Source organism: Podarcis bocagei, assembly GCF_964188305.1.
Source record: "Podarcis bocagei genome assembly, chromosome: 5".
Classification (NCBI taxonomy): Eukaryota; Metazoa; Chordata; class Lepidosauria; order Squamata; family Lacertidae; genus Podarcis; species Podarcis bocagei.
Genome location: NC_138129.1, coordinates 88,934,219 through 88,949,777, shown reverse-complemented (window position 1 = coordinate 88,949,777; position 15,559 = coordinate 88,934,219). Strand labels below are relative to the sequence as shown.

Sequence of the window (15,559 nt, the reverse complement as noted above, 5' to 3'; positions counted from 1 at the left end):
TCTTGAGCAGTTGCTACGAGCTGCCCAAGGGAGGAGGCAGCTAGCAGCGGCCATGGAGAGACAACACGATTCTGCCCTATAGCCAACACTGCAGCTGCCACCACGGTGGATAAACGAGAGCTCATCCTCCTCCCTGAGTTCAGCTGCAACGGTGCTGGCAGGGCAAACGGGGGCATTCAGGGATCAAATCAGAAACCAGGATGCCTTTTGTAATTCTGGGGCTGTCCCTGGAAAACGAGGACACTCCAAGGGTGAGGACAGTGTAAACTTTCCAGAGAACTGTTGCTATTGGACAGCGTGAATGAATGTAGAGAAGAATAGAATGATCTACAAAGCTCCATTTCTTAGCAGAGATCTTATTGGAGCACAGGGGAAGAGAAAGAGCCGTGAGATACAAAGCACCCATTTAGTATCCCAAAGAATCTCTTTCTTCAGGAAAGATCGAATTGTACACCCTCCCCAAATCTGCAACACTCCTGGCCTGTAAAAGTGATCCACCAAATTCAGTGTAACCCACCAACCAGAGATGCTAACTACCTATCTAGTAAATTTCTGTTTTGGGGGTGCGTGTCATGGACGGCAAAAGCAGGGGAAATTGTCACTTATCTGGTATGTTCAATACATGCTTGTTAGGGTGCATTCTGATTTATTCTGCATTCTGATTTGTTCTATACTCTGAATAAAGCAAACCTTATGCCTCCCATCTCCCTTTAACTGTGATCAGTGCAAATAACAGGAGGGTCAAATATCAGTAGCAGCAACAAACTGAAATACTCAAACACAAAGTTGCTGAAATTTTATCTGCAATGGTAGCAGTTTCTCCAATGATCCCATACAATATGTGTTCAATAAGGTTCTGCCTTAATATTTTTTAAGGTGTCACTGTAGAAATTTAGGAGAGACGTACGACTTTTAAAAATGCAGAACCTCACATTTCCGAAAAGCAATGCTATAAAAGGCCATATATTTATTGCTACATTCCAGTGAATTTCAGTTGTCCGTGATGCATTATTTAATTCCACTGAAGACAAAAGGACTTCCTATGAGAAATATACATATACTGAAAACAACAAAAATCTGTCAGCTTGAAATGGGCTTATTCTTTTTGTGGGAAAATGCAGTGGAGCTGAACTTTAAACTTCTTTCTATAAATCATTTAATCCTTTCACTGAAACTCTTTGCTATCTGTGTATAGAAAATGAAGTCACAGATTTGTTCTGAGATTTGGTTGGGGGGGCGGGGGGCGGAATTATATTACATTTGGATCCTGCATAGTTGCTCTGTATATAATATAAAGATATAATGCTAGAGTGGTCAAAATTCATTTCAGCTCACTTTTAAACTTTGCTCTGTTCTGAGAAGATAGATGGAAGTGTTACACAGGATTTTGCCCAAACTACAATTTTCAGTAAACCAACCTGATTCACACTTCCCAGATAGATATGTGGTTTCCTACACATTTATCTTTCAGTTTTTCCACTCCTCTGAATTTTGTGATACAGTTTTCAGATCGAAAAACATACCCAAATGGAAAATGGATATTATAGGTCAATATGCATACAAAATACACAAATTAGGAAAAATGTGGAGAAAATGCATTTAAAGATCTGGTTTTTAATGTGGTGTTTATATATATATATATAAAGTGTGGCACTTTGATAAAGCAATATTCTCATAGCTGAACACATGCGAAATTGAAATAGACTGGAATCTAATCATCTATTCATCCCAAATATTAGAATAATGGTGTCAAATCAATTCATGTGTTGTACAATAGTTCAAATAGCCATCTCAGGTGTGGGGGAAGAAGGATTGAGACCATTGCAAATGGGGAGGGAGGGTGGTAGTCCCCCCCCCACTAGCATACTCCCTACTAAACTGCCCTATAGATCAGTCTTCCTCAACCTCAGCCCTCCAGATGTTTTGAGACTGCAATTCCCATCGTCCCTGACCACTGGTCCTGCTAGACAGGGATCATGGGAGTTGTAGGCCAAAAACATCTTGAGGGCCAAGGTTAAGGAAGCCTGCTATAGATGCTATTAGCCTTGGGGTGGAAACAGGGTTTTCTACTAAAATAGCTTCGGGTGCTTGAGTTTCAATCAGGAATACAATTGGTTAAGGGCGCCCCACCAACAAACCTTCACACACGCTACAATTGCACGCCTTTGGGAGTCCCTGCAGCAGCTATTTAGGTGTAAAAATAAGCACATTGATTATGTTCTTGCACTTAATATACCATGCAGTTTCATTTATAACACATCTCCCTCGGAAAGGAGAAGGTTTAAACGTAACCAACCTCCTTATCTGTGGCTAATGAGCCCTACCTCATTCACAGCCTCTTTTGATGCAGCTGTAGCCGGGGGGGGGGTCATTGCTGCTGCATGAGCCCCCATCTCTCACCACTGGTTGCCTGGGACTACAGCTCAGCAGATTTTAATTCATAATAGCCAAAGTGTGTTCTCCCGAACAGAGAGCACGTGTTGCGGTTGGGGGAACAAACCACCCTCCCGTGACTAGGGAGATCTGGTGAGGAACCCAAGCCTTTAAGTGGTTAAATTGGGTTGCTGGGGAGTTTTGATTGTTTCCAATTTGGAGGAGGGGTCAGAGTTTTTAAATACAGGGGCCAGACGTTGGGCGTCCTCTTGGCTGTTTTGCATCGGATCACCCGCCCTCCCTCCCTTTAATAGGGTGGTTTTTTTGATCGCTTGACCTTGCTATGCCTGTCATGGGGTCGTCCGCCTTGGTGTGGGGGCCTGGTAGGAATTTTGCCATCTGGCTGATTGGCTGGTGCCATTTGGTTTTTGCCTACTGCGTAGCAAATCGTCACAACTTGTAAGGTTGGCGGTTAGGCATTGGTTAAATTGGTGCTTGGAGGGGTAAGTGCCTACCCCTCCAAATGATGCGGAAAGGGAATTCCATTAAAGGAATCCAGGGGCTTGCCATTCTTTTAGTCCTTGTCCCTGGCATCAGACTTGGGCCGTGCAAGCCCCACAGGAACATGAGGGTGAGAAGTGAGGGACTGTTGCCCAGCTTCATTTTCTCACCCAATACTTGTTTCCCACGCTGGCTTCCGTTGGTGTCTGGAAGGGCCAGCTCTGTCCTTGAGGGCAAGGACAGATAGTCATAACCAATGCCTAAGCAACCACTCACATTTTTTGTATTTTGAATAAAGTTGTGGCCAAAATTATGCCAAAAACCTTAAACAAAAATTGATGTGTGAAGTGTGAATTTTTGGGGGTGGTATTGTGGGACTCAACACGCAACTAGGAAGAGAGATGCAACAGCATAGATTCTTTTTTTAAAAAAAAATAGCAGGAAAAGCAGATTGTAATCCCCTCAAGAACAATCCTTCCTTTTTTATTTTTACCACGTTTGCAAGAAATTATATGCTGTGAAGTACCTGGTGGACATAAGCAGGAGTCTCTCAGGTCTGACCTTCTCATCTTTCTGCTTTATTAAAGTGTCATCAAAACAGCGCCATGTATCTTAAGCGCGCAAAAACCTGTGTGACTTTTAATAAGTAGGATTGCCAGGTGCGGCGCTAGCAGGTGGCCGCTAATGCTTTTAGAGCTGAAAATGAGGTGATTAGATTACAGATCATGGATTGGTTGTGCCTTCCTATTTGGTTAGGGGAAGGAAGGAATTTAAATATTGGCTCCACAAAGAAATTATGTATGGTGCACCTGTTCACATCAGTAAAACAGAGATACCTCCACGGGGGGCGGGGGAGATGCTCGGGGTGGGGGGGACAATCATAATTGAAGCAGTGACAGCTTGGTAGATTTGATTCCCCCCCCCCCCGCGCCCTGTTATTGATTAAATTTCTTAACAATCACACGGGGGAGTTAATTACTCAAAGGCAAATTAACACCCCTGTAAGATAATAGAGAAAACAATAATGAAGTTATGAGCTCTGAGGGTTTATTTATTTATTTTTGCTGTGCTCAAAACCCAGTGTGTGTGTGTGTGTGTGTGTGTGTGAGAGAGAGAGAGAGAGAGAGAGAGAGAGAGAGAGAGAGAGAGAGAGAGAGAGGCAGGCCATCTCTGTCTAGCTCTGGGGGCCAATGGAGTGGACTGTATTGATTAATATATTTTGTCTCAACGATTAAAAAGTACCTTGAGCTGCCAGTGAATCTTCTTTTCTAGTCTCTCCCCCCCCCCTGCACTCCACAAAGAGCCTTTCAATTAAGACTGGGAGTGAAGGTTGCTTTGCATATGAATGAGACGCCGCTCCTGATTGAGGCCCTGGTATGTTCTAGTCAGAACAGTCACAAAACGTACTGTGCTGAGCAACCAAGACAGCTGCTCCTCCCTCCGAAGAGGGGGGGACGGGACAAAAACCTCCTTCCAATTAACCTGATGTGAACTTCAGTTATATGCTTCCAGCTTCAAAATGCAGCAAGACTGCATTATTACCAAATCTCCTTTTCACCGGCCAGATGGAAAGAAAAGAAATGATAGGTGGGAAGATTTGGCAAAGGTCAACACAACCCTAAAGACTGACCTGATGAGAGTTCCCTCATACGGAGAGCACAACATAGGACGGCAGAAACACCCACTCACATTGTTGAAATCACATGGGGGGGGCAGTGGGGTCTCCTGTACTGGCCCCACCTGCTCTGACGTGTCCTCGTTGACTGGTCTGCACATGTTTCACATGTTGTGAGAGTAACTTCTGTAGCATGGTTCTAAATTGTGTGGGGAACCAGGGGTGCCAACTTGGGAAAAAAATATTGGGGGCCCCAGGAAAGCCTACCCCACATAATCAATAACATGACTTGGTGCACGCACACCATTTGAATGGCAGTGCTCATCAACTTGGGGGGAGGGGGTCTGGCCCCCTCAAATATTTTTTTGGGGGGACAAGACCCCTTGCCCCCTAGGAGCTAGCTCCTATGTGAAGAATGCTTATAAGGGAGCTATCCTAATAATCTATGAGAAGAGTGAGGAGGATGCAATTGAAAGGAAGGGGACACGAAGCATGGCTCTTCATCAAAGCCTATTAGTTTCTTTGATATCATATGAGGTCATTTGCATCGAAACACATTTGGCTTATTTTGAAATATTCCGCACAGGATCCGGCCTGTTAAGAATTTATTATTGAAATGTTTGTTTCTATGGACATTATTTTATTCTAATGAAGAATTCTATATATTTAAATCAGGGGTCAGCAAACATTTTCAGCAGGGGGCCGGTCCACTGTTCTTCAGACCTTGTGGGGGGGCAGACTATATTTTTTTGTTGGGGGGGGGAATGAACGAATTCCTATGCCCCACAAATTACCCAGAGATGCATTTTAAGTAAAAGCACACATTCTACTCATGTAAAAACATGCTGATTCCTGGACCGTCCGCGGACTGGATTTAGAAGGCGATTGGGCCAGATCCAGCCCCCGGACCTTAGTTTGCCTACCCCTGTTTTAAATACTCCCCAATACCATTTTTGATTGCTAGGATTTTTTTGGAATTGACAATTGTCCCTTAGTTGTTTGCCTTTTTAGATTCGGGTCCTCCATAGGATACAGCCTCTAAAAATGTTTTACTGAATTTCATGTATGCTGGGTACATGATGACTGCGTGGATAAATGTTGTTAAATTTGTCGATGGCACAGGAGCATCCCAAGCCATTTTGCTGCTTGAAGCAAAGGACAAGAGGAGTTTGGATTTGATATCCCGCTTTATCACTACCCAAAGGAGTCTCAAAGCGGCTAACATTCTCCTTTCACTTTCTCCCCCACAACAAGCACTCTGTGAGGCGAGTGAGGCTAGGAGACTTCAGAGAAGTGTGACTAGCCCAAGGTCAACCAGCAGCTGCAGGTGGAGGAGCAGAGACGCGAACCCGGTTCACCAGATTACGAGTCTACTGCTCTTAACCACTACACCACACTGGCTCTCTCCCACACTGGCCCCCGTTCTGTGCACAAAACCTGCCTAGACAGTTTGAAGTTGTAGTTGAATCTTACTTCAGCACTTGTGATGGATCAGAGTCCTTCACTTGCGCCCTAGGGAAAGCAAGCTAGCTTAGGGGCTGCAGGGCAGACCACATGGCAGATATTTCTAGCCACTTTCCACCCCTCAGAATTTGCTGAGGCAGCTGCCTCACTTTACCTCATGGAACAGCCTGCCCTGAGAACAGCCAGCAGTCATCCCATTGGTTAAAAAGGCAGCCACTGGATTTAGCCTTGGAGAAGAGACATTCTTGTAGGAAGGGGGTTTATGCAGTTTCTTCTGGAAAATGTAATTTTGTTCTGCTGCAGAAGTACCATTTCAGTTCAAGACTTATTGAATGGGCTTGGAAGGAATAATTGTTTCCTGCTTCCATTTGAATTGTTTCCTGGCACAGTTAGATTTGTGGCCCCACTTTCTTCAGTCATAACTTCTCCCTCAAGTATGGTTTTCATCAATAAGGGAGGGAGGAATCTTCTGGCTTGGAATGTAATTAATGACCAGCAAATTCAACATCTCAGCTAAAAAATAAAATAAAAAATACCTTGTGGATGATGGATGCTCCATCAGATTTTCTTGCATATCTCCCTGGTTAAATGACCAATCTTGGAATCCTATTCTGAAACGAATGACTGCAAACATCAGAAGCATTCTCCTCCAGTTCACAACAAGGAGGTTTTAATGAAAAAGTTTAATAACACCCAAACGGGCCATGAAAAGGGAGAGGAATGCAAGAAGTCTTCTACCTCTAAATCCTTTGATATAATATTCAGTCAATGGCTGTAGCAAATTGTCTTTCCTAGTAGAACTTCCTTATGAATTTTCTTTATTGCTTTAAATCCCATCAGCTTAGTCAAGCGGTTTTCGGCAAGAGAATGTTAATAATTCAATCACTGTGAAGGAGTGGGGGGAAAAGAAAAAGAATGCAATGGGAGGGGGGGAAAGGTAAGGTTATAGAAATATAGATCCCCAGCTGGGTACATGGATGCAGATTCGCAGACATCAATAGAGAATTAAGCAGATTTAAACCAGTGTTAGGATGCTGGTGCTCTTTTCCAGGTGAGCCTCCTGGTGCCTGAGTGAATCTGACGACGGCCCATCAATGAAAGCAAAATGTGTTGGTGCTCAACAGCAGGAGACTCGCCAGTTATTAAGGAATTAAACATTGTATCCAGTGAATACAGGGACTTGAAGATAATTCACACGGAAAGCCAATTTCAGTTCAAAGGAAGTATTCTAATCACAGTTATGAGATAAAAGTTCAGAATGGAACAAAAAATGCTTTCAGCAAATACATGACTTGACTATAAAGGGTGAACTAGACTTGGTGATAAAAGAGGGCTTGGCGCTGAAAATGGCAACCGCCACATGGTATTCCCCCTCCTTTGCAGTACAGTGGTGGGAAGATTGCGGGACTTCTTCCTCAGGCAAAGCTGATTGGCCCCCTCTTTGCTGGTTTAGGCAAATGGGGAAACCATTGTTTTCGTTTGTTGGCCCCTGATCTTAATTCAGTGGCATAGTGTGGGTTGCCAGCGCCCGGGGCCATGCAGAGGGGGTGGGGGGAGGGATGGAAACAGATGGAGTATGCATACACATTCAACTACCTAATGGTGTCTGCGTCACCCAGGAGATTGCAGCTGCAGAGATAGGAAAATAAGAGTTGTTTCATTGTCTGGAGAGGTCATTTCCTGGTTCACATGGAGAAACCATTTTCAATGGAGCCAAGTGACTTGAAGCACACAGCTGTAAGTTGAAATTTTGTGCCACTAAAAATCTGGGGCCTGTGGCAACTCCCCCCCCCTACTCCACTGCCTCAATTGATGTTTATTCATTCTATTTTGATTGGTTTCAACCAGCATTTGCCATTGTTTAGGGAAGCTTTTAATACTGGATGAATCATTGTATTTTAATATTCTGCTGGAAGCCACCCAGAGTGGCTGGGGAAACCCAGCCAGATGGGCGGGGTGTAAATAAATTATGATGGTGATGTCTAGCTCTGCTCTGAACATATGAAGATTTTTAGGTTTGTTTACCTATCTTTGCTGGACACAGAAGGGCTGAGAGCGATAGTGCTGTCAGCAAGCCAGTTAATACAAACAACACAGTACATTTTCTGACATCACAGAATTCCTGCTATCTTAGAGCAAGTTAACAAGTGCATTGTTCTAATTATACTTTCCACCACTGTATAAATAGGCTTTGATCCAGTGCAATGTATCCAGGAATGCTCAACAGAGCACTCCGCTGCTGCCATGTTAGGACAAAGCACTAGGTAAAGGTAAAGGACTCCTGGATGGTTAAGTCCAGTCAAAGGCAACTATGGGGTTGCGCCGCTCATCTCGCTTTCAGACTGAGGAAGCCGGCATTTGTCCACAGACAGGTTTCTGGCTCATGTGGCCAGCATGATTAAGCCGCTTCTGGCGCAATGGGACATTGTGATGGAAACCAGAGCGCACGGAAACGCCGTTTACCTTCCCACTGCAGTGGTGTGCTTTTGAACTGCTAGGTTGGCAGGGGCTGGGACAGAGCAACAGGAGCTCACCCCGTCGCAAGGAATCAAACCGCCTACCTTCCGATCAACAAGCCTAAGAGGCTCAGTGGTTTAGACCACAGCACCTCCCGGGGCACTACTCATATGGTTCAGTGTTGTTTGGGAAGTGTTAGGGCAATCCACGTCTCTGCATCTCTGCAAACCTATGGAAGGTCCAGATTTTTTCCCTAGATAGTGTCTAGCAGCATGCCTGGTTTTGTAGTCTATGATTAATCCAGTTTCAAACCTGGTACTATCCAATTTTCCCTTAGAAGTGAAAAAACTTATAAAATATCTGCGCATCCGGAGAAAGGGAGCCAAGGATATAACATTTTTCATACAGCAGAGAATGCTATTTTTTTCAGCTAGTGTTTGGATGAATCAGCAAAAAACTCCGGCACGGCTGTTCCTCATTTTCTCCCTCCCCGATGGAGAAAATTAAGTGTTTTAATTCAACCAGGATCCTTGAAGCACTAACGAAGCATGCTAATTTAGGATGAACAGCACCAGTATGGATTTTTGATAAAAAACAGCTGTTAATTTTGCAGAGGAAGTAACTAAATCCGAAGGCTACAAGATACGGCTGTTTGTAGAAGATATGATAAGCTAGCAGATGGATCTTAGCAAACAGTCTGAAAGCACTCCAATTTCAGTTCAGTGAGGTGGGAATGGAATAATTTGCATTTTCTGCAGAAAAGGGGAAAGCAAAGATTTAATTGTGCTGGAATATGTGCTCAGTGGAAACAGGAAGAAAAGAAGACTAAACTGGTTTTGGAAAGTATCTGACTTTTTTGGGTGTGGTTGTCAGTTTCAGAGGTGCCTATGCATCTCTGTGTGAGTGACCAATGTTTGAGGGCGTGGTTTGAGTTTCCAGCACCTACATCTACCTCCAGAGTCAATTTCTGTAAAATTCTGGAAGCATTTGGAATTTGATTCTAGCTGGAGCTAACATTAAAGCTCAGATCATACCATGAAAAACAGGAGTTTTCACAAATGGCCCATCAATATCAATCTGTCTTTGGTTGTTTCCTCAGTTGGTGAGGCTCACTTGACATCAACAAGAAACTGTGCCTTCAATGTATTTGTTCCAATCCTGTGGCACACCTTCTGTGCCAACTTTTTAAATGCTTGCTGAAAACGTTTCTATTCCACCAGGCCCATGAAGGCAATTAAGAGTACAGCCTCCCACAAGGGTCAACTGATGTGTCTTTTTAATTTCTGTGTTTTTTGCTTCTAACATGTGCTTTTTAAAAAGTTTGTATGATTTTACTGTCTGGTTTTATGTTTCTATAGTGTTGTAAACCACTGTGGTATATATTTATAATACAACATTATATGAATAATTTTATAAATAAATAAATAAGCAAATAAATAAATAAATAACAATTATTTTTTTATAAATTGTCCAGTAGCACCTTAGAGACCAACTAAGTTTGCTCTTGGTATAAGCTTTTGGGTGCACGAACACTTCTTCAGATCCGGATCTGAAGAAGTGTGCATGTACACAAAAGCTTATACCAGGGCTCAGCAACCTTTTTCATCCATAGGCCCGTCCACCGTCCCTCAGACCATGTGGCCGGTGGTCGGACTATTATTTTTTTTTTTTGGGGGGGGGGAGAACGAAGTCCTTTGCCCCACAAATAACCCAGAGATGCATTTTAAATAAAAGGACACATTCTACTCATGTAAAAACGCGCTGATTCCTGGACTGTCTGCTGGCCGAATTGAGAAGGCGATTGGGCCTCATCCGGCCCACGGGCCTTAGGTTGCCTACCCCTGGCTTATACCAAGAACAATATTTCTCAGATGAAAATAGAGTCATCTAAGGAAAAGTGGGACATTCCAGGATCAAATCAGAAACTGTTATGGTTTCAAATCTGGGTCAAACGGTGATGGTTTCAAATTGAATTACTGGAATTCAATGAAGTTATGATAATCAGGGAACACCTTTGACTTCTAGCTAAACAAAAACACTCTAAAATCTTTATTATATTTTAGTGAAGAAGAAGAAGAAGAACTCGGTATAATGTGTGTGTGTGTGTGTGTGTGTGTGTGTGTGTGTGTGTGTGTGTGTGGAGACCAGTACTCACTAAAACGTATGGCTGTATATCTGAGGGCAAAATCTGTCTCTCTTTCAACCTCTGTCAAATCCTTTATGTATCCGCGATGAGAACAGGCTTGGGGAGTGAGAGCACAACAAGTTCCCTTAGAGGTATATCACATAGCCATAAAGGTCATAACAGCCTAGTGCAGTTAGCTAGCATGGTATTTAAAGGTTGCTCCCCTCAAGATGTGAGTCTGGAAAGGGCAAAATGGAGCAGGTGGAGACCTTCATTTAGCAGGCGGTTGCTGTGGACTAGAGATGATGACTCATGACACTCAGATCCCACTCATTTGGATCTTTCTTTGCTTAATACAATCATCTTGCATAGTCTTCACATACCTGAGTACAGTGGTACCTAGGGTTAAGTACTTAACTCATTCCGGAGGTCAGTTCTTAACCTGAAACCACTTTAGCTAATGGGGCCTCCTGCTGCCGCCGCGCCGCCAGAGCATAATTTCTGTTCTTATCCTGAAGCAAAGTTCTTAACCTGAAGCACCATTTCTGGGTTAGTGGAGTCTGTAACCTGAAGTGTATGTAACCTTAGGTACCACTGTACTACAATCTCAAAGGAAAGAGATCTCAACAGACATACTTTCAATGCAAGCTAAAGGAGCGTTGTTTACTAGAATGTCACGCCAAGTTACATAACATATCCAATTCTGGGTGCCACAATTTAAGCAGGATGTTGACAAGCTGGAGTGTGTGCAGAGGAGGGCAACCAAGATGATCAAAGGCCTGGAAATCAAGCCTTATTAGGAACGGTTGAGGGAGCTGGGTATGTCTAGCCTGGAAAAGAGGAGACAGGAGATACGATAGCCATCTTCCAATATCTAAAGGGCTGTCACAAGGAAAATGGAGCAAGCTTGTTTGTTTGTTTTCTGCTCTGGAGGGTAGGACTCGAACAATGGCTTCAAGTTACAACAAAGGAGATTTTGACTAAACATCAGGAAAAACTTTCTGGCAGTAAGAGCTGTTCGACAGTGGAACGTTCTCCCTCAGGAAGTGGTGGACTCTCATCCAGGCTGGATGCTGTGGCGTAGCGTGGGGGGTGCAGGGGGGGCCGGCCGCACTGGGCGCAACATCTGGGGGTTAGGGTTAGGGGGCGCAAATCCACGGGTTAGGGGGTGCAAATCCATGGGTTAGGGGGCGCAAATTACTTGTCTTGCCCCGGGTGCTGACAACCCACGCTACGCCACTGGCTGGATGGCCTTCTGTTATGGATGTTTTAGCTGAAATTCCTGCATTGAAGGGGTTGGACTAGATGACTCTATGGTTCTATGATTCTATAAAATGCATATGAAAGGGCATGAACACTAGGGGCAGCAGAGTATTCAAGAGAGGAACAGCCTTCAGATTCATGCCCTGGGTATGCTAGCATGGGAGTATCAGCCACATCCTTAAAGATCACACTGTGAAAATGTCCAGGCCACCATAACTACACAGGGGGCTCTGGAATAAGATTTCACTTAGCACATGATGGGACGGGCACCATTAACTTGGTCTCATGAACCACGTCCAGACTTATATTTACTTTCATTCTGGGACCTTGAGGTGAAGGGAAGGCAATAAATTCTAATACCACCACTATTACCAATGTCGAGAATGTGAGCGAGTCTACACTAGTGTCAGGGACTGGGCAGAGGAGGAGGACACTGGAGAGGGGGTGGTGATGTCAGGGGCTGGCCAGAGGAGAAGTAGTGGTGGAGACCTCCTCCCCATCCTGACCCTTCCAGGGAGGGGGAAGAGGAAGACAGTGTAGATTTACAACAATGGTTTGCGGGAGGTCATAGCTCAGAGGCAGATGAAGGGAAAATTTGGGAAATAATGAGAGGAGGAACAGGCAGCTGGCTGACATGTTGTTACTAGAAAGCATTCCAGACCCACCATCTCCCAGAACCCAGCAAGAGCCTTAAAAGTAGAAGAGCAAAGAACTCAAAGACAGAGGGCACTTAGTAGCACCCATAGAGGAGATGATGAGGATGACGAATGAGAAAGTGGGAGGGAAGGAAGGGGTTGAGATCTCTCTGTAAAAATTGAAATAAAAAAAGCCTGTAAGAAACTTTTCCTTGTCTTTATACTTTCCTAGGCAACCAGTTGGGAGCTGCTGACAGCATCCTGTCAAGTAGAAATATTGGTCATGGGTATTTTAATGTCTCCTAAACCATATTTTGCAATGCATTCAACCTTCCTTTTAGAGACTCACATCTTATATCATACTCTTATATCATACTGTACACGCAGAGGAGGTCTGCAATCACAAAGTTTGTTCCTATCTACCACCAAACAGAGAATCTCCATGTTTAAGTGGAAGGCACACTAAGTGCTGAGAGCTATGTCTTCAGTATAATCACATACACCAAAGTCACCCACCAATACACTAAATGTTGTGCTACTGTCCCTTCCATATTCACTTTGAGGTTTCACATTTCTTCATCCATACCTCCTTACTGCCACCCATCCGAATCCTCAGCTACTTTCACATTTCTGACCAAGAATCTCCCCCTCTTTCTCTTTACTCCAAATGTTCTGCATAACTTCCCATCTCTCTGTTTCTCATCTAATCTACTCAGTTCTTATGACCAGGCCTCCGGTAATGAAAATACTGAACAAAATAATTTTGAAAGTATCTCTTGAAATTTGCCCATTATTTCCCATGGTTCAAGAGTTATGTTTCCCATAGACCCCTTAATCATGTGATGTCACCAAAAACAACAACACATGTAGAACAGTTTCCAGAGGTTCGTGAAGGTTCCAGAGTATGCAGCAACAAGAGACTAAAGGCCAAATAAGATGCTTGCTTAATTAGCATGCAGCTGTTGGGAAAAAGCACCAAGGCAAAAGCCAGCTCCAGATTGCTGGAATGCAAAACAGGATGTTGTGGTTTGCTGCTGTACTGCTGGGGAAAAGGTGGAGCCTATTCTCTGTACTGAGCACCGGATGTTAGCTCAGAGTGTCATATGACCTGTGCTGGAAGTACAGGGGAGGAGTGGTGACTCTTCTGATGGAGACTGAAGGGTGCAGTCACATTTCTATGTACTGTTGAGTGACAGGAATAAAACATGTAGAAAGGACTCCTGTCTGTCTCATTTCTCCTCCCTGGGAGAATGCAGGGAGGGAGAGAGAAGCAGAGAAGCAGAGGGTGTGTTCTATCTCACGACTAATGAGAAGAATCGCCGGGTTTGTTTACCTAGCCTGCCGGGGTCGCAGAAGGAAGGTAAACACAGTATCTCGCTCAATTGCCTCGGGGGAGGCCAGGTACCTCTGACTGTGAGCGAAGATACTAACAGCAGCGACATAATTGGGCTGGCCCTTTCATTAGACAAGCTGAAGCAGTTGCCTCAGACAACAGAGTCCCTCTTGTTTGCAGCCACCTACCTGCCACCGCTAGAAACTATTTCAAAATATAATTATGAAGCTTAAAGGTTGAATATAAAACCTTGCACTTAAAAGAAGTTTAAAGTAGGCACTCTCCCAGGACACCTTGCCCAGAATGCCTCTCACAGAGGAAGGGCTCACTTCCTCACAGTGGCAGAGTGTGTTTTTATGGTGCCCAGGACATGTGCGAGTGTGTGCATGAGCTGGGGAAACAGGGTGCAGGGTGCGGAGGGCAAATGGAGCTCACTGTGTGCAGGCCCAGCCCTTGCCACCAACACGACAGCAGCCCTGAGCTGCTTTGCGAGGCTGGGATCTGGGGAGGGCGGCGTGAGAAGGATGCAACAAAACGAGGTGGAGAGCAGGGTGATGGAGGAAATAATGTCAGAGCCACTACTGTGTTAAAACGGGCTAAACATTATTTACATGTAAGTGGAGGGATATGGGCATAGCTGCCAACGTTTCCCTTTTTTAAAGGAAAATTCCCTTATTCCGAATAGCAAGAAAAGGGAAAAGTTGACAGCTATGGAAATGGGAGAAGAGGTGTGGGAGCGGCAGAGCTATCTGCCTCAGGTAGCGCTTTTGTCTTGCCCCGGTCCAGGTTACATATCTTGTTTTTCCATAATTAAGTACAAGCTTGAGGGGGCTGATTCTTATTGGGAAGGTAAAGCACGGGAAGGCTTTCCTCTCCCACTGCAACCGGAATTACGTACCCTCTACCATGGCTAGGAGCTTGGGGAGTGGGACAGTCCCTACTGGTGTCTAATTTGATCCTAAGGCCATGCCAAAACAGATCAGATTGTGGAGAGTTTGGGATCCACCGAAAATGGATCCAGGATAAGCTAAGACATAAGACGTCCAGCCCTGCCCAGAGTTTGCAGTGCCACCACATCTGACTGCCAGTAAGTATAATCCGCTCTGTGCACCACTGTTGCCCAAAATTCATTGCCATGACTGGGAATTTGCAGGTGTGTGATAGCTACTATGGTCAACAGAACTATTCTCATGAAATCACAGGATATTCATTGACACAGTTGAAATACTTTAAATGTTCCACACCTGAGTCTTCGAACTCGCTATTGTAAGTATTCCAGGTCTCGCTGATGCGAAGCAGGTTCTCTTCCATAGCTTGAATATCCATATATGGACAGTTGCATTCTGGGAATTTGGGCCCGCACTGACACCAACAGTCGTTGTCCTTGCAGATAAATTCCCCTTCTGAGTTGCAAGCGATATAGCTCAGTGCTGCCTGCACAAACCGCTCCTGCAAGTAGTCTGGAAGGATCAGCTGAAGACCTTGAGGGGGGAGGAGGAAGAAGAAGACAGAATCCATCTTACTAAACGGGATGGCATCCTCAAAGCTATTGACAACATCCTTTCTCTAATCAATATGGATATAAAGCAGTCTTTCAAAAGTATCTACAAAAATTATTAGTCCATGCATGCTGAATAATCATTTGTGACATACAGACAGGGCCAGATTTAGGTTTGATGATGCCCTAAGCTACTGAAGGTAATGGGGCCCTTTATATGTCCAGCTATCCTTTGTCAACAACAAACTGCCGCTGTTTTTTGAGTTGAATATATGCTATGTGGTAATTTATGGAC

At 44.3% G+C, this 15,559-nt stretch overlaps 1 protein-coding gene across 2 annotated transcripts in view; it reads right to left on the bottom strand.

Moving 5' to 3' along the window:
- The window catches only part of BRINP3 (BMP/retinoic acid inducible neural specific 3), a 268,970-nt gene that overhangs the window by 56,632 nt on the left and 196,779 nt on the right, over positions 1–15,559 (bottom strand). For both annotated transcript variants that reach the window (XM_081194376.1, XM_081194377.1), the window contains exon 6: positions 15,011–15,247. In XM_081194376.1, the coding sequence (XP_081050502.1) occupies positions 15,011–15,247 (237 nt within the window). The remainder of the gene's footprint in view (positions 1–15,010; positions 15,248–15,559) is intronic.